The sequence below is a fragment of the Calypte anna genome, chromosome 22, assembly GCF_003957555.1.
Source record: "Calypte anna isolate BGI_N300 chromosome 22, bCalAnn1_v1.p, whole genome shotgun sequence".
In the NCBI taxonomy this organism is placed as follows: Eukaryota; Metazoa; Chordata; class Aves; order Apodiformes; family Trochilidae; genus Calypte; species Calypte anna.
In genome coordinates, this window is record NC_044267.1 from 3,830,556 (window position 1) to 3,855,286 (window position 24,731).

General features: G+C 42.4%; 1 protein-coding gene across 1 annotated transcript in view; it reads left to right on the forward strand.

The window, feature by feature from the left end:
- The first annotated feature begins 694 nt into the window (after nt 1-694).
- Nucleotides 695-24,731, forward strand: part of LRRTM4 (leucine rich repeat transmembrane neuronal 4) — a 178,593-nt gene continuing 154,556 nt past the window's right edge. The window contains exon 1 of the mRNA XM_008499345.2: nt 695-2,272. Within this exon, the coding sequence (XP_008497567.2) occupies nt 695-2,272 (1,578 nt within the window). The remainder of the gene's footprint in view (nt 2,273-24,731) is intronic.

The following is a 24,731-nucleotide window of genomic DNA, read 5'->3' on the forward strand; positions in this document are numbered from 1 at the left end:
TATGTCTTCTACCATTATCTTGGTCCCATACTAGCATTATATGGTATACTTCTCCAGTACATCGTTTCTCTGCATCTATTTATGTATTTTAGGTACATTAAAATGAGTAAGCCTGCTCTTGAAAACAAACCACTCAGTGCAAAAAGTAGTCTTACTGTTAAATTTGACAATAAATACACATTTGGAAGATTGATCAAACTTTACATTAAGTAGATTTCTCACTTCTGGCATGAATTTTTGGAGGAACTGGACTTGCAATTGCTTTTATTAAAGAACACGCTGAGCAGCACGTAAATACCAGAAGCTTTGGCTCATTTCCTTTCCAGCACTGTGGAGCATTCAGCACAGTGACTTGACAAATATGTTTATTGTTAAAACCTCAGCATCTAGTGATAAGGATAGCCCAGCTACATTGAGAGTATGATGTACAGGAGAAAAGAAATAGAGAACAGGCTCTTGGTCCTTCTAAAGGATCATAAATCACACAAATGTAATTGAATAACAAGAGTAGTACTGGTGATGATGGGGTAGGAGAGATGGCAAGGCACAAGCTGAGAGGAACAAGCATTTACACAACAAAAAGTCCAAGACAGGAGGCAACCAGGTTGTCTTCAAAATCACTGCTTCAATAATGTTTTATTAGAAACCCCCTTGACGTTAGTAATCTGTGGTGATTTGTTTTAATAGCTTTACAATGCACATTTGTTTTCTTTTTAATATTGTAGGTTTCCATTTAATTAAGCAGCTGAGAGGCATGAGTGTGGTGTTAGTGCTACTTCCTATGGTGCTGTTTGTTCTGCTCACGGGGGCTCAGCGAGCTTGCCCCAAGAACTGCAGATGTGATGGCAAGATTGTGTACTGTGAATCCCATGCGTTCAGAGACATCCCTCAGAATATTTCTGGAGGGTCTCAAGGCTTATCTTTACGCTACAACAGCATTCAGAAGCTCAAATCGAATCAGTTTGCGGGCCTGAATCAGCTCATATGGCTTTATCTTGACCATAATTACATCAGCACCGTGGACGAGGATGCGTTCCAGGGGATCCGCAGGCTGAAGGAATTAATTCTGAGCTCCAATAAAATCACCTATCTGCACAACAAAACCTTTCACCCCGTCCCCAACCTCCGCAATCTGGACCTCTCTTACAACAAGTTGCAGGTGTTGCAGTCCGAGCAGTTCAAGGGACTTCGTAAACTCTTGATCTTGCACTTGAGGTCCAACTCCCTGAAAACCGTTCCCATCCGCGTGTTCCAGGACTGCCGAAACCTGGACTTCCTGGATTTGGGCTACAACCGCCTGCGGAGCTTGTCCCGGAACGCCTTCGCTGGCCTTCTGAAGTTGACAGAGCTGCACTTGGAGCACAACCAGTTTTCTAAGATCAATTTTGCCCATTTCCCACGCCTCTTCAACCTGCGCTCCATTTACTTGCAGTGGAATAGGATCCGGTCTATTAGCCAGGGGTTAACGTGGACTTGGAGTTCCTTGCACAACTTGGATTTATCAGGAAATGACATTACAGGGGTGGAGCCTGGGACCTTCCAGTGCCTTCCCAACCTGCAAAAGCTGAACTTGGATTCAAACAAACTCACCAACATCTCCCAGGAGACCATCAATACATGGATCTCCCTCATCTCCATCACTCTGTCCGGAAATATGTGGGAATGTACTCGGAGCATTTGTCCTCTGTTTACTTGGCTTAAGAATTTCAAAGGAAATAAAGAAAGCACAATGATATGTGCAGGCCCTAAACACATCCAGGGTGAAAAAGTGAGCGATGCTGTGGAAACATATAATATCTGTGCTGAAATCCAGGTAGTGGTTACAGAAAGATCCTACCAGGCCCCTAAAACTCCCCTGAGACCTCTCTTCATTCCTAAACCTACCGTTTCCAAACTCGAGAGCAATCAGCCAACCTCTGTTCTGCCAAGCCCTTCTGCTGACCTCCCGACCCCTGGAGTGGAACCAGAGTACGAGCACGTTTCCTTCCACAAAATCATTGCTGGGAGCGTGGCTCTCTTCCTCTCTGTGGCCATGATCCTGCTGGTTATCTACGTGTCCTGGAAGCGCTACCCAGCCAGCATGAAGCAGCTCCAGCAGCACTCGCTCATGAAGAGGCGCAGGAAAAAGGCCCGAGAGTCTGAGAGGCAAATGAACTCCCCTTTACAGGAGTATTACGTGGACTACAAGCCAACAAACTCTGAGACCATGGATGTATCAGTTAATGGATCTGGGCCCTGCACCTATACCATCTCTGGCTCCAGGGAATGTGAGGTATGAACCATGATCCTCCTAAACCCATTTCAGCTGCTGGGAAGGAGAGGTAAATGTTTGAAGCTCTTGAGGTGTCTCTAACCACTGGAAAGATTAATGAGATTTTTTGCTTTTGGGTTTGCTCAGTAGCAAAGTTTATTTCGTTAAATAACAACATCAGGTTGTGATGATGGGTGTTTGGAATAAGTCAGAGTCATGAAAAATATAGATTAAGTTGAAATAAATGACTATGATGAAGGTGTCTGCAGTGTTAGTCCCCATTTCATTATCAGTAGCTACAAGACAGTCCTGTTTTTAATGGTTTGATAGTAAGAGAGGGGTTGAAGAACCTTTTCTCTTTTAAAAATAATGGAAACCTCTCTACTCCAGACCCCATGTCAAATCTTTAGAGGTTTATGGCCTATTTAAAGGTAATGGGCTGCAGCACAACCTTAGAGTTAGGCACTCCCTTGTTTTCCTGGAGAAGCAGGAACAGCAGCTGCCTTACGAGCTCTTCTGAACTTGAGCCTTGTAAAGGCCCCAGGTCAAACTGTACATTTACAAATATCTGAGTTGGGAGAGTGGGATTCGTGGCTTTTTAAAGTTTTCATTTCAGTGATCAGTGAAGACTTAGCTTGAGAGATGACTCTACTGGGGTTAACAGTTTCACACACTTAAAGCTGTGTTATGATTTTGACTCAGCAACATGGGAAGTACAAATAGGAAAAGCTCTCAGTGCTTCTCTTGTCTGTTGTTCAGCTGGGGCTGGATTGTCAATGACTCTATTAATGTCTGTGTATAAAATGTCTTCACTTGTGAATGCCATTGCTTATGTGTACCTGGTAAGGAGGATTTGTGCAATTACCTTTCAGTACTTATTACTAAATCCTGCACATGATGTGGTATTAGGGGACTGTGGTTGATTTTGCTTTCTTGGTTGGGGACATTCTCCCTGAGAGTGTTTTATGTGCCTGTTGAAATTTATTCCTATCCATTTGTGCAAATAAGGTTGGACCGTGGTAAATTTGGATCCATGTCTTGGACAAGCAGATGAGCAGTACTGAGCAGGCTGCAATTCTAGGATCCTGGCTTTTTAAACGTGGATGTTTTCCCTTTCTGCCCATAGGGCATCTTTAATATGTTTCATATTTGACACCTGAAATCCCTGACTGATTTTGGACACTGGAGATAAGGGGAAGAAAAACAAGGGTGTATGCTTTGGGGTCATCTTTACTGGGTGGTGGTTGTTCTCAAAAAACCCAACCTACCTGTCATACCCAGGTTATTTCTACCAGTATCATGTGAATGAAAGTGTGTTTATTTCTTGTTAGCAGCACAAGTACAAAGTAAATAATGCTAACAAAGTTACTTTGAATTTTCACTGGCTGTCACAGCGAGCATTAATTTAACCTGAAAAGCTGTCTTGTCTTCATGAACAAGTTTAACACCACTGAAGTTTCGTTAGCTTGAATAAATTGCTGTTTAATTTACATCAGGATGATATAGAGGACAGCTAAATCTGCACACCAGAACTGAAAGTCCATGTAATGAAACCATGACCTGTAATACAATTTAGATCATGATTGTGGAGCACAGAAGATAGAGAATATGTGAGGTTGTTTGGGAGACTAACATTTTTTATGATTGTTTGGATTATGGCAGCTCTCATTAACAGAAGGCCAGTGTGGCATAATCATAATTTCTTCATGTTGATGTTGATTGTTACAGCATTAAACACAAGGCGACTCCAGTTGGCCTGGTTGCCAGGTGCTGTGGCACTACCAGAACAATTCATTCCACTCCTCTGTTGAGTTTAAGTGAAGCTGGTGCACAGCTTTACAGGACTCAAGCTGTTCATCATGTCATCTGTGGCATTCTTGGGATGGTGTAAATCAGTAAGGCTGTGCTGAAGCCTGCAGTGCTGTCCCAGGCAGTGACTGCTGGAAAGTACACTCTGTATTTGTGTGGTGATTTAGTAAGCACTGGCTATCAGTACAGACGATTTCAGGAAAGAGAAAACAGCAGATCCTTGAAGGCACATGTAGTAAGCACAAGCCCCCACAGAAGTACTGTCTTCAGCTTGGATTTAACATTTTTCGTCTCCATAGCTACAAGGTTCCACTTGTAAAAGGATAGATATGCACTGTACAGTATTTAAAAATGGTAAGAAAAAAAAATCCTCATAGTGTCTTCAGCAATGGAAAGGTTTTATGTTAGGGGGGAATGAAAAGAACATGGAAGATCTCATAATGTCTTAATATCTCCCAATGTACATACTTGTAGGAAAACTATTATTTTGTAGAAGTGGGGCATAGCCCAGGCCCATCCTCCTGTGGGTCTGACTTGCTTATTCACTGTGCTCAGATTGAGGCTTCAACCAAAAAAAGGACTTCTTGGAGGGGAGACGAGTGGTTACCAAAACTGAAGGAAATTCATTGCTTGGAAGTTTCTTGATTTCATCATTTTTAGTTACTATTTTCAAATGATTGTCTGTTTCCCCCACACACCCCTGTAAGCAGTATGGTGTCCAAAAACTATGTGTCCCCCAAAAGAAATAATGGCTTAATGCCATTTGAAGTGGGTGAGATGCCTCAGCATGCTGTGTTGCTGGGACCTGGTGAGAGTGGATGGTTCCTGAGCATGGCCTGAGGTGGTGTGAGTGTTCCTAGTGTGGGGGTTTGGTTGTAGAAGTGGCCAGCTCATCTCGTCCACAAACCACTTTCTTTCCATGGCAGAATTGGCCTTGGAATAGCCCCCTGAGGGGTTTGTGCAGGTTCTGCCCACGTGAGCAGGGCTGGGATTTATGTTGGGGTGAGGTCTGGAGCTCCACCTGAGCAGTGCAGGCACCCGGGACCTGCTCTGTGTCTGCTCCTCCTGCAAGCCTGAGCTGCAAGTACAGTCTGGGTGGCTGCTTTCTCAAGGCTGTACTTTATGAATTGTTTCTTGTACTACAGAGAAAGTGCTAAAGTCAGGCTTGCTGTAAATGGGAGCAACTCCCTTGGCATCTGTGGGATTATAATCACTGACACCTGGCCTACAATATTCTGTTCAGTCTGTTGGAGAGGGCTTCCAGAATAACTGGATCTTTATGATTTTGGCTCTCCCCATCCAGTTAGGAGACTGCTGCTATCTTATTTTGGTATTTCCTTTGCTTTATGGACGTGCATCTTATTCCTTCTCCTTTTCATATTTATTTGTACATTTGCTGAAGATCTGGGAGGCACAAAAAGCAATTTCACAAACCAAGCTATAATATTATGTATTTCATACATTCCACACATAAAATATCTGTATACAGCACATAATGAAGCTATGTGGGGAGAAGGAACAAAAATGCTTCCTCCTTTCCACTGGAAGGTTATTAATCTCCTGTTTCTCAGGCTGACAGTTACAAACCAAGCAAACAGCCAAGTGAACATCTTTTCTCTGCTAACTGAGCACAGCTGATGCAAGGCCCTTTGAGAGGAGGTTGACACAGACCCTGTGAGGTTACTTCTGTGCTTTCACTTCTCAGTGTCTTACCATACCTCAGCCCTTGACAAACAAGCCCACCTGTTCACATCCAAGTACATCCTGCTGGGGAGCTCCTGTGTTTTCAATTGGAGTGAAAACCAGGGCAGTTGACACTTGTATTCATACATGCTAAATCAGTCATACAAAAAGATGCTGACTTTAATTCTCCTTTCTCCCCTCTTGCCAGTGGGAAGAAATAGATTGATAAAGTAATGGAAAATATGCAGACTTGGGCTGCTCCTCCCTTTGAGCCTAATTTAAAAGGAAATGTTGGCATGCCACTGTTGTCACAAGAAGGAAAAAGCAAAATAATCTCCATGGCCCAGATAATGTTTAGTCTATGGTTCCAGTTCTGTAAGGGTGTCCTTAGCTCTGTAAGGGTGTCCTTAGTTCTTTAACTCAGCTCTAGAAGGGCTGCCCAGGGGCTGAGGATGAGTTTAGGGGGTATTGCAACCTCATGAGTGAAATCACTCGATGATTCAGCAGAATGTATTGATTATTTTTAAGAACAATTGTATTTCCTTTGGTCATACAGCTTTATATTTTTATAAGAAATACCCAGCAAGGCCTTCCTGGCAGAGGTTCATTGTAGCTTGGGGCAATGCAAAGGAAGGTGATTCCACAGACAGTTACAAAGAGAACATGGGAGGTGATGGGTGAGGAGTTTGGGAAGCAGTAATTGTTACTAATTGTTACTACTGTCATTGTTTTCGGGCCAAAACAATGGCATTGCCTTTCCTGTAACCCTCTTTTGCAGCCCTGTTGGGTGGGCATTGCTACATGAGCTTTCTTGTATCCTCTGTGCAGTGGCCTCTCTTTCTTGGCCTGTGTGCCTGTAGGTGGACCTTGAATTCTTGCCTGAGTTGTTAACTGAAGAGTGACTCAATCTATTGAAACTCTGGCATTCCCTCAGTGTTTGTATGGGGAGATCAAGCAAGGTGCTGCCTTCCCTCAGGAAGCAGAATGTCAGAAGTGGCTCAGGGGTGAAATCTTTTCAGCACATGGCCAGAGAGAGTTATGAGGAGAAGGTAAATTTTAGAAATGTCTTCAGGATTAGGATCAAAGGTAGTAATTTGGGTTTGGTATCATTCAGAGCCCTCATCAGCATTGCATACTTGTACATTGCAAGTATCATGGCAATATCCAGAAAGTTGTGCTCTACAAGTGCTGGTCATTTGGCAATAAATGAACAGGGGAAATTTTTCCTGAGCTCAGCACAGTGTGAGATTTCCCAAAGATATTACCAAAATGACTGGCTGTATTTCCAGAACAACTCAGCCAGCTCTGCCTCGGCAGCAGTTGAGACACTGGTTATAAATTAGCAAGAAGGAGCTGCTGAAGGGTGCTGAGCACTTATTTGGGTGCTGAGATGAGAGATTAGCTTGTCTTAAATTTGGTCTTGCAATACAGGTGCTGCTGAGGCCTTGAAAGTCATTTGCTCTGAGATAACATAGAAATTCAGTGTCAAAAGTAGAAGCAGGAGAACCCACATCTCCAAAATTTTCCCTTAGGCTTGGGGACTTTCCCAACCACATTTCAGGCATTCCCTTTGCTCTGCTGGCTCTCACCCTGACAGTTATTTGACAGAGCTCAGAAACTGCACTGAGGATTTGTGGTCTTGAACACCACATCCAGCAGGGAGGGGACCTGATCATCCTCCCTGCCCTCCCGTCACCTCTTTTTCTACTGCCCCTGATTTTGTCACTTTCCAGTAGCTTCAGGGTTTAAGATACACATAGTGAGGACTGCGTTATAAAAGCTTTGTACAAAGGAGAAGAAAATGCTTGCATTTCTGTTGTAATCATTGCCCAGGCCCTGTGAAGGATTCCTGCATTGCTGGAATTCTGACAGATGCAGTTTGCCCTTTTCATCTCTCTTTTCTTTTCTCTCCCCCCTTCTTCTGCTTTTGCTTAAACTCTGTGATGTGCTGCCAGTATTTTAAGGAGGAGGAAAAAAAATCAATTTTAGTCTGTTGTGTAGCTCACTCCGGGAGGGAGAATGCCAGCAGAAATAGCAAAGAAATCTGTTGAACCTGTTAATTTGGTTTTGATTTTTCTTTTAAACATGTACACAAAAATAAATAAATAACCCCCCAAAACAACATAATCTAAACAGGGCAAAAAATCTTCTTAGTGTGTATCCTGCTGCCGGAAACATTCCTCAAACTCTCCTCCAGAATAAGAGAGCTGACCTGATTCTTGATGTTAAGACTGTTACCTAAACCACCCAGGCTGGTGCAGCAGAGAGCTCTGAGCTGCTCTGGCTGCTGGGAATAACCAGAGCTGTGGATGTGCTGCTGTACTCTGCTCCTGGGCACCTCCTGCTCTTGGCAGGCTCTCTGCCCCTGCTAGAAGAGACCTGAACATCTCCAGGACCACAGGTCAGGTCTGAGCTCTGCAGGTGTGTTACCTACAGGTGTGTTACTCCCTGATGATGATCTGCCTGCTCTCCTCAGGAGACTGGATGCTTGGCACACTGGGTGTGGAGCCCTCTGCCATGCCAGCCATGTCCTAAACATTTGGCCATGAAAATCCCTGTGTGATGCATTCTGGTGCTTGGTCCTTTCAAGCCAGGTATTTTAGGGCAGGACACAGATGGGCTGCAGCAGTAAACATTTTTGACACTAATCAGCTTTTATCACATCTGCCTGTTGTGCAGCCAAACAAACTTCCATTGCTTGTAAATCTCTCCATCTAGACATAAAGATGACTGGGTCAATTCTGAGGGATTTCTGGGAGTTGTTTCTGTTCCTAGCTGCAAAATTCCAGCTTTGTTAGGAGTCAGAGAGTGTGGTGAAGGGACAGCATGAGAGGGTGTTACTTCATGGGAATATTGGCTTCTTGGCTGGGTGAATTTGTTTTGCCTTTGCCTTTTGATGTCACAAAGAAATAGCAAGCTTTTCCTGGTAGATATATCAGCTGTGCTGTTGTTTTGGACTCTGAAATGGGAATTGTTCCACCTGCAAGGATGGGGAAGGCAAGGAAAGCCAGAAAACTGCTTGCCTGTCATCTCTAGCAGGGTACATTCTAGCTGCAGCTAAATCTCCATTGGTGTTTCTTAGTTCAAGTATAGATCAATGCATACAAAGGATTTTTAAAATCATATTTGGGGTTCTTCAGAGAGATTTAAATATATTTGGCTAGAATATGAGAAGTTCATGGGTGCTAGCAAGCCAGAGAGGCTTTCCTAAAAGCTTTGTGGTCTGAGGCTGTGTCTGTCAGTAGGAAACTCCTGATAGCAAACAACAGGACTTGGTGAGGATGCTTGAACTTCTCCTTGTTTTCTATCCTTTCTGAGACAAAAATAGCAAGGACTTTTGCATTGTGCTTTTAATCAGAAGTTCTTAAAACTTATTTGATAAGTAATATATTCTAATTCTTCCTTCCTGTATCACATGGATCACTCCCTTGTGCAACAGCTCTTTGCTCTGAGAGTTTGGTTCCATTTTTTTCCAGTTCTTTCACCATTTTCTTCTTTTTCCTCTGAAATACAGAACATAAATAAATACAGAAATAAAGAAATGCAATATTTCTGGTCTTAGCCTGTGGGGAAAGCTAACATGATCAATTTGTTTCTGATGGAATCTCACCATTAATGTTATGTGTTTTGTTTAGGTGAAGTCCTGAATAGGGAAGATCAAACTTAATCTGGTTGCTGATTTTCTAAATTCTTGTGCCACCTAAAAGTACTTTTTTGTCCAACATTTCAACTTAACTGCAAAAGTCTTATATTAGGAGAAAAAGTATATGGTTGTTAAGTCACTTTATATTGGTGTATTGTGGGGATAGAGAACCAGGCAGAGCTTTGTAATCATGTAATGTGCAAAGAGCTTTTGATGCATTCAGCATTGGGGTGTGCACAGTGTTCCCACTGCACAAGGAGACATGGATACAGGATTGAAACAGCAATCTGAGCTGCAGTTTGTAACAGGCAATCACAGAACAAGTTTTAATGCAGAAGGTACACATTTGGTATTTTATTTTTGGAAGCTCTATTCAAGTTTGGTTTTTTCTTGAATGAAAGAAGTAGCCTTTCCCTATATGTAACTTGCATTTTAATCCAGGTAAGAAGCAGGCAATAGAGAGTGAAAGAAGGTAAAGTCAGTGTAATTGTGGTATTATTACTGGGACTCTTTGTGTTTGGGTAGCAGCTGATAACTCCCAGTTTTAATCACTGTATGAAAATATTGAAGGAATCATTTTGTGTCTGGGAAAATAATCCACAGGAAGGAATCTAAACAAGAAAGAGGAAATGGAGATATGAGGAATGATTTTCTTGCAGGACAGGAGTTGAACAGTGAGTTCTGAAACTCGGGTTCTAAGAACCTTTTGCCAATGTTCAGTGTGTTGGGTGACTCAGTCTTGGGCAGTGAAAAGGCTGTGACTGCAGTGTGCACAGGTTACAGCTCCCTCCTGGGCATCAGGCCAAGGCAGGACCTGTTTTCATGCCTTGCACTCTCACACACTCTAGCTTGTTTTTTTTCTGGGTTTTTAGTGTGGTTTTGTGTTTTTTTTTTTTTTCTTCATCCCCAGACTTCCCCAGTGCAGAGAGTGTCTTTGATGAATAGACTTGAGTTGTGTGGTTTTGCTCATTTTCAAACTCTATTCTCATTAAAAATCAGCTTTGCCTTCTGTGTGATGGCCTCTAAAACCCCAGATGATTCTTCACTGCTCTCATCTTTTACCAACACATCCATTTGGATTATCTTTGTGTCATGATGGATGCTTTAAAGGGAACCAACGAGGCCATCAAATCCTTGCCCTGCTTCAACTGGCATTTGTTAATGTTCTAAATTGTCTTGGGCCTGAAGTGTGCTACTTCTTAAATTTAGAACGATGTGATTGCCTGAAGCCTCCCCATGTGTTAATTAAATCATCATAATTGTGCATTCTTGAGACTGACAGGTTATAAATAGTTCTTCTTCTCCTCTCCCCTCACCCCCCCAGTAATTTGGTATGAATGACAGGCAAAACAGCTATTGTTTAAACTGTACATCTGATCCTATCCTTCCCATTCAGACTCCATTTCTCTGCTATTATTTGATTGTCCTGAAATAATCAACAGTGTCATTCTTAAAGGCTAGTTAATTACTGTGCACGTCTCACATTATGTGAAGATGAGAGAAATTATTTTTCTGGATCCTCATTATCCATTTAATTTAACAGAAGGTTTATTAAGGAGTACTGAAGGTCAGAGCAGATGGTCAGTGTCTGTGTGTACACACACGTCAGAACAGACAGAAGAAGCCTGAAGATTAATACATTTTACTAATAATTTTTTTCCATGTATAGTGCCACATCTCACGTGAGTTTTCGGGAAATAGAGGCCTCAGTGTTCTTAACCCAGTTTTCCTCTGTTGCTCCCATGTGGCAGGTCTTCACCTGGGGAGGAGTGGAACTGCTGTGTTCTAACTGGCAAGAGGCAGAACAACTTAATGAGATTACACATTGTTTGGAAACAAACTCTGATTACAGTCATTTTCACTTAGTGAAAAAAAAGAGAAGGAAAAAATGCTGCAAATACTGAAACTGACCAAGAATTTGTACAAAGCCCTACTTGACTTTTGATCTTCCCTAGCTTCAGAGCAGCTCTGTCTCATGGGTGTGAGAAGAAGGCAGAAATGATGTCAGAGGGAACATCCTCAGGCTTGCTTTAGGCATAACCCCACCAGGCAGTTCTGCTTTGCTCCCCTGGAATGTGGAACATTCTGGGTGCTGTGCACAGCTCTCATTTGTGGGAGGGCTTAAGGCTGGAAGTTAATTTGCTGCTCTGGATCCTTCTTCCTTTTTCAGGCAGACAAAGAAACCGTAGTGGTTACTTGAAGTCAGAGATATGTTGTGCTGACTGGGATAATTCAGAATTAAATAAGATTGAAAAACATATAAGCAAGAGGTTTGACACTGGAGGCTCAACCTTTCTGTCCAAGGCTGGAGGATGTTCTTCCTTATGAGTCTGGAAAGCAGGGTGATCACCAGTCAGCCCTGGAATCCTGGAGGCCACAGGGTTTGGGAACTGTTCCTAACTCCTCTGTTAACTTCTTGTGTGAGGAGATTGTTTCATTGCAAGCAATCATGCTCCAAAAGACAAAAGGAAAGTGAGGTCACGTTGACTTTGAGTAGAGTTTAGCATTGAAACCAATCCTTAAATCTGGGAAAAATTCTCCTGTCTCGTAGTCTTTGCCTTCCCATCTGCTTCCACCCCAGGGCACTGGAGCACAATTGCCTTCCCCTCTCTTCCTTGCCAAGTGGCCACCTGAGCAGGGCTGGGGCTGGAGCTACAGCTTCAGCAGAAAGAAAAAAGTATTTTCTGGAGCCTTGAGGGCCTCCTCCTGAGAATGTTTTGTTCCTAACATAAAAGCCAGGCTGAAGTGGTCTGCTGTGCCTTGGTGTGGTATTAGCACATGCCTATTTAGTTCTTCTAAAATGTCTACACTATGTTCAGATGCAACAGAGACTGACTTCCAGCTACTCAGGTGCTCCCTTGTCCCAGTAGTTTTCTGCAGTGCAGTGAAATGGAATGATTTTAATGTAAATTTCTGAGCCATTTCTTCCCCCAGCATTATAATTTTCTTTTCCAGTGCCTCTAAATCACATGGTAGACTTCTGGCTTAAAAAGCCACATCAATGTCACATGTAAAGTGAAATGGGGAAATGAAGACAATTCGTGTGTTTTGCAGCTGGAAACCAAACTGTACAAATCAAAAAGGGAAGTGACCCAGTAGGGATTTTGGATTATTAGAAATTTTTATTTGAAAAAAAAAATCTAGGGCTATTTTCTTTGCTGACTTTCCTTTGTTGAATATATTAAGAGTCCCAGTGAGCATAAAGCTTCAACAATATGAGGCATTGATTAACCTTTTTGTATTTATTATTAGCTCCCAAACATTTATTATATTAACTTTTGAGGACCAGGTCCAGACTTCTTTGGTTTTTGGTAATAGTCAGGGGACTAGAATTACCAGTGCCTCAGGCAGTTTTTCACACAGGCCATAGGTAGAAGCCAGGCTCAGCATCCTGTATGTCACTTCCTCTCATGTCTGTTGGAGATTGGAGGGGATTTTACCCTGACAGACATACAGAATTTCCAATGGAGAAGAGGCACTCAGGTGTCTGCTTCTCCTTCTCTTTCAAGGGCCACCCAACGTCCCAGGGCCCTTTCTTTGGACCACGAATGGCTCCAGAGTCACTTGAGGACTTGGAGGGGAAGCTCCGCAGCTCTGATAATTTGTTGCAAAGGTTAAAAACCTTCACAGTGAAAAATAACTTATCCAGCTGTTAAAATCATCCCTTTCTCCACAGTGACATTAAGCTAATCTGAGAGGAGGACGTGGCTGATATTTAATGTGTGGCTGAGGAGGGATCTGTGAAGGTTTCCCAGAACTTTACCTTCCCAAACCCGAACAGCTTCAAAACATCTGATGTGTTTATTTTTGTTTGTGTGTGTTTGGGTTTGTCCTTTGAACTCCTCAGCAGCCCTTGGCCACTTTGTGGGAAGCCCTGCCTGGTGTCCTGGGGAAGTGCAAAGTGTACTGGTTTGCATCTGGGTGGGTTGGGTGTGTAAATTCAGATACAGCAAATATCTGGGCCAGCTTTCTATGTTCAGAACATGCAACATTGCATTACAAAATTATTTTCATACTGTTATCAGCTTTTATTTCAAAAAACCCAAATGCTTTTTTGGAATGCTGTGATAGGAAGTAACGTTGGTGATATTTCTGGAAAGCTTTTCATGTGATGGGCACAAATGGTTTAGCCCTGCAGTGGAGTGAGCTGAAGTCTGGCTTTAAAGTGCATTCCATAGAAGAACTGAGATCAGTGGGTTTCCTGTCTGCTTCTCCAGATTCTAAATCACATTTCTGAGTAGTGTCATAGGGGTAGTGTTTAACTTTGGTTTTGTGCTTATTGTCAAGGGTGCAAGGTTAAATGAATTTGTTCTTTCACTGACAAACTTGAAATTACACTGCTCAGTTCCTGTTCAGCTACATCAAGGGTTCAAGTGGAAAAAAAAAAAAAGTAAAATCCTTTTCCCTTTTTAAAAAATACATTGTTATTTTCAGTCTCCACTGGGTGGGCAGGTTAGAGAGGGTTTGGGTTAGCCCTACTTCAATTAATTAGTTGCTATGTATAAATTTTGTAAGAGGTTTTTAATGTACTGGTTAATCATTGATGAATATTAAAACAGGATAATCCCATAAATAAGAGGTCACATGTGATTTCAAATAGTTTCTTACAGCATGTATTAATTATTTATTAATTCTTAGTAAGCTATTTACAAATGCATCCCAGAGCTGAAATGTACTCAAATGAGCCATAGTCATTAAGCAAATAAAAACCTCAGAAAACAAGTATGTGCTGCACAGAAACAGCAATTTACTGATGCAGGGCAACTGGCTTGAAGCATTCACTGAACAAAAGAAAATTTATCATTGTTTGTAATTGATGCTGAGATTAAAGATAGAGACTCTGGACCCATCATTGAGTCAGTTTCCAGTCTGGAAGACAACATTTTAAAAGGTCAGCTCTGTTCTGGAGGTCTCATTTTGCTATCCTGTGATTTAGGACATGTTAAACACAGGAGTTACGTGTTTTTTCAGAACTGTAGTCAAGAGGCTCAGCACTCCCCCCTTGGCATGGGAACAGAAGGGCCTTGCTCTAGCTGATTACATGGCACAGCTCTGGGGCATTTGCCTACCAGAGCCCTTGTTTGGAGCAAAGGTTCCAAATCATCCCAGGGGAGACAGATGGGAGTCAGAACTTGGGCTGTCCTAAGACTCCCACTGATACAAACCATGGAGAGGTACCTGGGAGATGCAGGAGACTTCTGACAGTGTTTGCCTCCATGTTGGGTGTTGTGCAGTTTGGTGTTACAGCCAGAGAAGCTGTGGCTTCCCTGGAGGTGTTGAAGGCCCCAGGTTGGATGGGGCTGTGGAAGGGGTCCCTGCACCTGGATGGGTGGCACTGGATGAGCTTTAAGGTTCCTTCCCACCCAACCCATTCTGTGATGAGGCCCAGTCTGCTGCAGAAAGCAGAGCACAAGAGTTGAGTGGGAAATGCAAGTCTTGTAATGAGACTCCATTGCCCTTCAGTTAGCAGAGTACTGGAACTGTTAGAGCTTGAAACCTTAAAACCAGACCTGCCAGACCACCATTCCTCTTCCAAACAGCAGAAGCACTGTGCAGTGTTCCCTTCAGTGACAGCAATTATTCAGGTGCAGTAGTTATTGCCAGAAATGCCTCACTTGTGAGGTGCTGTGCTGATAAAAGAGCAAAGTGTGTGGTGTTGTATGTGTCAGTTATTTATGGATATGGTACAGTCAGGTCACATGCATGATTTGTTCTGTGAATGCCAGAGTCTTTACAGCCAAAGAAAAAAAATCAGCTTTTCTCTCTTCTTATGTTTACTTAATCAATATTTATATATTGGGATCTCATTGCAAGCCAGTGTTTATGGCTAGTTGTCCCTGTGCATCAGGCTGGGGCTTTGTTTTAGAGTGCTGGATTATTCTTTTTCTTTCAGATAGGCACTTAAATTTTTTTTCTTTCTCCTTGTGTTGATTGCTAATTATGTGGATGCAAGATTTGCTTTGTTTCCATTTAAAATTGTTTGCTTGGGACTATTTCATCATCACCTTTGAATCAGGCAAGCACATGAATATCAAACAGAGAGCTGTTAGAAGCTTTGCTTGCCACCTGTCTGCCTTCCAGTGAGTCAGTTCTGATTATTTTATTTCCACTTCTTCCTCTTTTTGATGTTTTACTATCTGAAGTATTTCTTTCCTTCCTTACCCTTTTTAAAAAATCTTATTTGGCATGTAGTTTTACCTACCTCTGAGCCTCAGCTGCTTTCTTCAAGGAAGAACTTCCCAGCTTTCTTTACAATAAGGCTCCTCAGAAAAGGCATCTGCTGCTCTATTGCTGTCCATTTTCTTTCTCTTTTTTTAAAGGCAGTTTGAAGTGATAAATCCCCCCTCATTTTTTGCAAGGCTATCTTAATTTTTGTGGCACAAAATCATTTATCTGTTAAAAGTGTGATCATTATTTTCCTCCCATTTTTACTTGCCATAGCAATAGTTTATTGTAGTGCAGCATCAGAGAGGCTCTGCTGAATTTGCCCCCCCCTATTCCAGGTGCTGAATCCACTTGTGGACTGTCTCTTCTACAGTGATCTGGCTGCCTGAACAGCCTGTAAAAATACTTACAATTGTCCCAAATTGTCCCTTAGTTTTATTCAGGTCTATCAGACAAGTAGAGCTAGCATGGCATGGGGCAGTTTTAGACCAATTAGAAATGTTGTTGTATCAATGTGACCTTGTACCTGAGCTCAGCACTGGGTGCTCTGGGCCCAGGGGCCTTCTCCCAGCACAAGGAGAAGGACTCCTCATTCTCACTGCTGTTTTTTCCCTCCCTGCTCTCCCTGTTGAAGTTCCTGCTCAGTTTTCCCACCCCATACAAAGCAGTGTTCTGGCATTAAGTGGGTTTGTCCCCTGTTCCCACCCAGAGCCCCACTGTGTGCTGAGCTGGAGGGTTTGAGAGCCTGGCAGGTCCCCTGGCTGCAGGGGTTCTCTCTGCTCTTGTTTCTTAGTCTGGTGACTCAGCTAGGAGGTGGCTGTGTCTTCTTACAAGTTTTTCCTCTTGTGCTGTTTACCAGACCTTTGGCACATGGATTTGATTTTCATAATCTCCTTTCTCATATAGAAAATCCTACTGAAGCTAAGATAGTGTGTAATGGCTTCAACCACAGATACACAACAGGATCAGGACTTCCCAGGCTTAAACTAAGTTTTCTTTTTGAGCTGTCTGAGAATGCTGCTGTCTTCCCTCAGAAGCATTTGAGAAACTCAGATTTACCATGGCTGGGTTTAGCACTCCATTGGTATTCATTCCCCTAACAGGAATCCTTTCTGCCTTTGCCATGAGGGATCCATTTTGCAGACAGCTGAGATAATGTCTGGGAGTTTGGAGCATACAGCCCAGTGGGCATCTCTGCTTAGTGAGAAACACCCTGCTCAGTCTTTGGATGTTCCATTTATCACAGACCTGCAAGACTGAAGGCTTCAGCCCAGCCCTGACTGCCTTTAATTAACACCCAGGAACATGCCCAGGGCTTCACTGGCCATTGCCTTTGGTGGGAAGCCAGGTCTGCCCTGCCCCACCATCCCTTTGGGTGCTGCAGCAGCAGGGGGAGGGGGAGAATCCTCTTAATGAGCACAGAAAGTGAACCATGCCAATTAGGAGATTATCTGCACACTCCCAAGATCTGAGGAATGAGCTCCTCAGGAGAGATGTGCACTTCCCCTTCATCTGAACTGCTTTGGAAGAGGCTTATCAGAAAATGGTAGTTGGATGCATATGGGCAGTCAGATGAACAGAAATGGGACACAAGAAGTATTTATGGAAACAAGGCCATGAAATGAAAACTGGGGTGGGATGGGACATTTCTCCATTCCAAAAATAAAGACCTTGAAACCTTCTCAATAATACTGGTAGGGAGTACTAGTGTGTGCAGACCCATTTGGGCCACACTGTTTGTGTGGTGACTGTTGTATGATCAGTCCCTGAGAATGACTGCAGAACAGGGAAACTATTGCACCAGAACAAAGTATCAGGAGGAGGGGAATGGTGTCAGCTTTAACTGTTGATGACCTCCTGCAATATCCTGAGTCAACACTTTTGTAGTGAAAACTGTTAAATTGGGGAAAAGGAAGAGCAGTGGGAAGCACTTGGCTCCTTTCCTCATTGGAGTGTGTGTCAGGCTGTGTGGGATGGGCTGCTCAGCCCATTGATCAGTGGGGCTGGTAGCCCAGCTCCAGCACCCTGCTGCTCTGGGTGACCTGGCAGGGCAGCACATGGAGGGGAAGGATGGGTGCTGAGCACATCTCTGGGAATGTCATGGGAGAGACAGGAGGCTCTGCCACTGGGCAGTCAGTATCAGATCTTACCTCCAAGTTGTCAGCTTTAATTTCAGCTACATGAACTAGAGATGAAAAGATTCAGTGCTCTGGAGTGTTGTGGCCTATGTGGAAAGCACTTGCTAATCCTCAAGTAGCTTCTTAAAGGATGACTGGAAACCTTGTTTTGTGTTTGTGATGCACTCAGAACACTGGGTTCCTGGTCCACAGGGGCAGAACAGCAAAAGGAAAGAATATTCACAGCAATAGTCGAGTGCAGAACTTTGACAGCCATCCCGGAACTAGAGAATCAATTATTCTCTCTAGCTCAGGTTTGAAATGCTCTGAGGGGATGGCAGAGCTGTTGTACCTGTTTGGTGGTTACAGAGAGGGCTCCTGTCTCCAGAGCTGGCTGCCTGGAACACCAAATTTTCCCTCAAAGAATCCATGCATCCAAATTTATGCAGTTGTAATAAATAAATTCATAAATAGAATAATAAATAATAAATATAATAATAAATATAATAAATTTCAGTCTCTGGATGATCCCCAACAGCAGGAGTTGTCAGTTTTTCCATTTGTACTTCAAGAGGAAAAACATAAAATTGAGGCCCAGCGTTGTTCCTTTGGAGAACACTTCCTTGGGAGCCCTGGGAGCTGAGTCCAACTCTCACACCCCAAACAAGTGGCTTCTCTTCCTGGGAGCTCAACCTTCCCTTTTAACTTGGGCCAGTTTGGACAGTGCACTTCTCTGGGGCAGTGCCATGCAAACCCTTCTGTTCCTAGGTCTGTGAGCTTCCTTCTCCACTGGGGTCTCTGAAGTCTACTGAAATAAAAATAATAATAAATTTGCCCTTTTCACAGTAGTCTTTAGCTTTTCCTGCCATTTAGAAAAGCAGATAGCACATAACTGTATGAAAATGTCATTTGCAAACATTTACCTCTCCAGTGCTCTCTGTGGTTTCATGGGATGCTTTCTAGAATTACACAGCTAAGAAATTGGAATCATTTAGTACTCTGGTATTCTGGGACTGCCTGAGCAGGATTAGAAAAAGGCACAAGGGAAACCAAACTAACAAGCTCTTGAACAAGGGGGCTATCAAAGTTGTTTAGAGGAAAATTAAGGAGAAAAGAAGAGATACTTAAAAAGGCTTCCTCACCAATAGTCCTCTCTTTTTTCTGTTGTCTCATGACTTTTATGGGCCTGAGCTCTTTATTTATCTATTTATTTTTAAATTGTGTGATGGGCTTTGGTCTTTCATCTTGTAAGGAATGGCCAATACTTCTCAACTGAACAAACCTCACTTTCCTCAATGCTTACTGAAAAGATTTAAAGACAATCTAAAAACAAAATGGGTGTTTATGTGGATTTTAAATAATTAACAGGAATGTTCCCTTGGGTGTTTTAGGTGTCACAACACCTACCTAATAGGAAGTTGAATCTGGTGTTGGGAATGCTTTCAGACTTCCTTGGAACATTGGAGCTTCCAGGGCTCAGGCCCTGACTTTGGTCATTATCCAAGATATCCAAGGACATCCTGGCCCTTGAGTGTGGTATATGAGCAAGAGAGAGCAAAACCTGTCTGCGTTCTGCCAGTTGTTTTCTTTCACTTTGTATACAGAGTGAATAAATGGATTTCTCCCTGTTCCATCCTGAGTCAGCTGGAGTTGGCAGTGGGGTGGCTGGAGTGAGCTACAGAACACACGTGGGGACATCTGTGCTTGCAGCTCTCTGTGGCCTTGTCTTAGACTGCAGGAATTCTGTCCTTTGAGAATATTAAGAATTAGACTTTTTAATCACACTGTGGTTAAGATAGCCAGTGGGCCATTTGTCCCAAGGCCTCACTCTTTGTGTAGAAGGTTTGGTTTTTACCTCAGTGCTGGGTCTCTTGGCCTCGTGCTGTTGCCCTTGCAGTCTGTAGTGCAATGGGGATGCCAGCAAAGTCTCATTCTCCACTACCTTGTTATGCTGCTGTTACTGCTGGGTTCACTAGTGCTGTGGTACATATAATAAGAGGAATTAAGCAAAAGGTATTTTTTGTCTAGATATAAAATTAATTCTGTTTTTTCTTATTATTATTATTGTAAAATACTAAACTCAATTGCAGATAAAATAAGCCATCTGGTTCCTGTCACAGCTGCTGTATATTACATACGTATGGGGAAATTGCTTATTGATTTAACCAAGTGTGAACAAGTGCTACTAGGAAAGCACAAAAGTATTGGTAATGCTAATAGATTCTATCAGAAGTGACATGCTGCACTTGATTCTTGGCTACAGGGCATCAACTTTTAACCAAGGATTTAAAAAAAATCAGTTATTTCTATATGGATGGCTGCACTGTTAAGGCTATAAGGAAAAATTTCTAGGAGAAGGAGAGGCAATACACTTAAAGACAATCATGTGTGCATGTTTTATTGACCTTACTGAACTTCATGTACTAGAATTTGGCTCCTGCAAAGTTTTGAAGTTATTTATGTCAGCTGAATCATCAACAGAGTATCCGTGTTGCCTGCATGCTGCTGCTCCAGCAGCTGCCCATGTGCATTTAGCCAGTTATGTGCATGGCCTGGACTTTATTTCTAACCCATTTGACAGGTGAAACCCCTGCAAGAAAGCTGTTCAGAACAACCTCAAAATTGGTGTATTCCTGCAGTGATTAAGACATCTCAGATTTCAAATGAACTGCTCTTGTAGGACTGCAAGTTGAAAAATTACAATACGTTTTGGGAGGAAAATTGGAATAGAGCCTAAATTTGAGAAGACTGATTTGTTCTGTTTCAATCAGAGAATGAAAAAAAGGTACAGAGTCTGTGAAAAGAGCCAGATAACAGAAAACCCTCTGGTTTTACTGTGTGAAATTCCTTAGAAATTCACTGCTGTAGCCTCAGCTTTCTGAAGGAATCTTTTCCTTAGACTTCTATAGTTGAAACTTCTTTCTGTGTTTATGCTATGACTTTGGGCATCTCACAGATGTTTATCTGTGTTCTCTCTGCATTTGTATTTTAGAAACTATCTTACTGAAGTAATGATCCTGTCTTTTTATTGACACTGTAACTGAGAGGGAAATATTACTCACTTGGAAACAATTATGGCTTTTTCTCATGGTTTCCAAATGGTCCCTATATAGGCTTCCTTGAGTGAATCATTATTAGTAGAATTGCTTACATAGCAATATAGTTCTACATCTTAACAAAGTCTACAAATAAAAATGCCAAAGGAAGAGCAGAAAGATCATTTCAATGGATGCCATGAGGTACAGTCTTCATTTCAGCAAGGAGGAATTGCTTAGCACCATGCTAACTGTGTTATCCTGTAGCCTTTGTCACCATTTTTAGAGGAGTGATATTCTCTCAGCTGTACTTGATCTTTTCTTCTTTTTCATCATCTTGGTTTGCATTGCCTGCTTCTTACTTTAGAATTCCCTTCAGCCTTCTCCCTGTTGATGTCTGGAGACCTGGTCTTGATTGTGTATTTGGAGATGAGTGCTTCTGGCTTAAGTGTCCAGAGATATTTTTACAAGGCCAAGGTAAGAAACCTACTACATATCTTCTGCATTTTTTATATTTAATGTAGGTAGCTGGAAACTGTGGCTCACAGTGGGTGTCATTTGATCTGACTTTTGCAAATTGTAGGGTTCTGTAGTGATTTTGCTCCTAAAATTTTAAACAGCTAATTAATTTTGTGATTTAGTCTCTGATGGAGATGAGTGATCTTAGCCTTGTTTATACACATGTAGAGAAGGAGGATCAAGGTTGCAGTGAAGCAGCTCAGGGCTTTGGGGTTCTGCCTGGTTCAGGTCTGCTCTCTCACACAACTTCTCTGCCATCTCTGCACACTCCCTGGTTCTTATGCTCAGTCAGGGTGGTAGCTCTGGCTTTCTCCAGAAGGCAGGAGGACTTCTTCCTGAGGAACAGTGGGGAGTGCACTCAGGGTGGGTGCTGCTCATTGGACTGATGCAACCCGATGAAAGAGATTGCAAAAGACTGGAATGCAAATATAGCCATCTAAGTATGAATTTACTGATGAGTTTGGGTACAGGCACTGTGCTGGCTGCCCCACTTGTGCAAAGAGGAGTTTGCTCACAAATGCTCCCAAGTAAGGTAAAGGAATTGTTCAAGTGGTCTGTGACCTAATATCCAAAAGGAACCAGGGTATTTGAGCACAGAGGTCTTGATCCAGGCTCTTGGTATACACAGATCTCTGCCCAGAGCCTACACTTGGCTCAGATTTTCCATACCCACTCTGCAGCTGCAGTGGGTGACCATTCCTGGGAAAGCTTTGACTGTGGTTGTGATGCTGTTGACTGAAAAGAAGCTGATCAATGGCTGTAGCATCCTGCTGAAAAACCTAAGGGAAAAAGGGAATGCATTTGCTGCAAAAATACCCAAGTGCAATTTTCTGAATTCTTAATTTGGTCTTGAAAATGTGCCAATTCATCTTTCTTCAGGCAGGAGCTCCTTGGGCATTACTCATTGTTTGTGTAGTTTCAATGGAACAGCTCCACATGAAGAGTGTTAATGCATCCATTAGCTGTCAGTTGGCCCAAACCTGCCTGTGTTTGCCTGTTGGTTTCTAAACTTGGGCTCACAAACAGAGATGTGAAGTAGCACAATCTGCTACTCAATCATGGTATTTTCACATACATTTAGAAAAAAAGACAGTGGGATGAGATTGTGGAGTTAGATTCCCAGAAGAATCCAGTTACAGGAGGTTAATAGCAATGACTCATCTAAACATAAAATATTTGATTTTTCATTTTCCCACTGCACTTGATTTAGGAGAAATTCATTTTTGCATCTGTCAAGAGTAATGTATGTACAGAGCCTGTCAGGAACTGAGTGTGATTGCCAGTTGTGTAGTGAATCTGCTCTCTGACTTCATAAATGAGGACCCAAATCCTTTATGAACCTGCATGTTAGTTTTAGCAAACAAGCTGAATGTAACAACTGTCTCTATTAAACATTTCCTTAAGCCATGAAGGGTTGCTCGGATGTGGCAAAAAGGACCTATGGAATCCAGACTCCTCAGTCCCAAAAATTTTTAGTGTGGAATGCTTCTGGAGAAGTTCCAGAGGCAAAAGCTGAAGTGCTTGGTCTTTGCAGGTGAAAACCACATTCATTTTTTGTGGGTTTTGCCTAAAATGGATGTGCACTTCATTGGCTTTTGTAGATCATTTGCCTAGGGTCTAGAATTAGGAAAACCCAAATGTTGAAAGTTTTGAAAAAAAGCCAGATGATTTTTGGTGAAACTCCTCATGGAAAATAATCCTGTGTTCTTTTAGCATGAAATGGAGGTGTGTGTGCTTGCAGCAGTGTCCCTTGGACTGAGTTTGGCAGCTGTAAATCCAAGTACACTGTCCAACAACTGAGAGTGGGCTGCTCTGACTTTGAAAATTTCCACCAGCTTTACTTCTTGGCTCTGTAACTGGGGGAAAAATAAAAGCAAGGCAGTATCTGCAGTAGTGGTTTGGAGCATAGTAACCTGTGATGTTTATGGATAAGTTATATTTGTCTTGTGTATAGTGGAGCTTTTATTACATTAAAAGCCCTTCTTAATGGTAATCCTGCTCTTTTTCAGAGTATTTTCTTCCTCAGTCCCAGAAGCAGATATTCAAGCTCTTAATATCAAACAGTTTTTAATAGTTTTTTAGGTTTGTTTGTTGGTTTGTGTTTTTTTCCTTTTTTCTGTAGTAACTGAGCAGCCAGTCGATCAGACTTGGGCAAGCACAGATGTATCTAGTGACTTCTGACTTTTCTAACCTTAATAATACCAATTTAAGGCACCTGGATGGCTTTGTTACTTTAGCAGCCTGGTTATCAGAGGTGTTGAACATCAACTGTAACACTCTGAAGCCTGTGGAAGCTCCTGGTATTCTGTCAAATCAAGAATCCATCTGATCTTACCTGATAAGTTTTGCTGGTGTGATCTCGTGTGTCAGATGAAGTCACACCTCTGGTTCAAAGAAGGATCCTTTAACATGGCAATAAGTCATCTCACTTTTAATTTCCTTAGCAACAAGGGAGCTGTTAATGCTTCCTCCTAGTGCCTAATTTGTACTGTGTGTTTTACTTGATGACAAAGGATCAGTAGATACCAATTTCAACTGATCACAGCTCTTTGAAAGAGTGTAGGTGATATAGCTCTGAGTTATGGTAAAAATAATTCAAAACTGAATGCTCCACATAGTTAATAATAATGCTTAAGCACATTACATCTTCAAGAAGCTGTACAAACATTAACTAATTAGTACCCCAACTAATACATAATACTCCATCATGGTATGTAATTATGTATTACTATTAGAGCTGGAGGAATTATTCGTTGTGAATAAATTATCCAGAAAATTTTTCTTTTTTTCCCCTACTGTTAGGAATTTGTTTGCAAAATAGTCCCAGGTGTTGTGGTCGTGGTTGATCTCACCTTTGCCACGATGACAGCAAACAGTGTCCTTTCTGTTCTGTGTAATCTGTTCCTTTATTCTTTTGATGCTGGTTTGGGACTGTTCTCAGTTTGTAGCAGCACCTCCAGGCCCAGCTGGGTGTAAGGCCTCGTTGTGCAAGGTGCTGCACGTTTGTACTCCTTGGCCTGAAAGGGAATTGCTTTGAAGAGAAGGAACAAATTGGTGAGTAGGGAAATGGACAGAGAGGGAAGGAATAAATGGTTGGTCCATGATCACAGAGCACGTCAAGTAAATCCATTCTGTGTCCTTGTGTTAGAATTAAATGCAGGTTTCTTGTAATCCATTCCCTTAGACAGTGCCTTTTCTTTTAATCAGGTCATAACAATGTCACAGGAGCTGCCTCAGTCCCCCAAATCTCAGTTTTCTTACTTCTGAACTAGGTCAGTGTTTCCAGTCTTGCCATGGGGGTGTTACGAGGCATGGAGATGCAGGCACATTGCTTTGGAACAGAGGGAACTATTCAGGTGGGGTCCCTGCCTTGCCCAGCCCCCAGGTTGCTCTGATGTATGGAGATGCCTCTGCTTTTCCAAGCTGCTTGCAAAAAGCTGATGTGGCAACGTGCCTGGATGTCCCAGAGCAGTTGGGCTTCCCAAGCTGTGAAGTCCTTACTGTTCAGC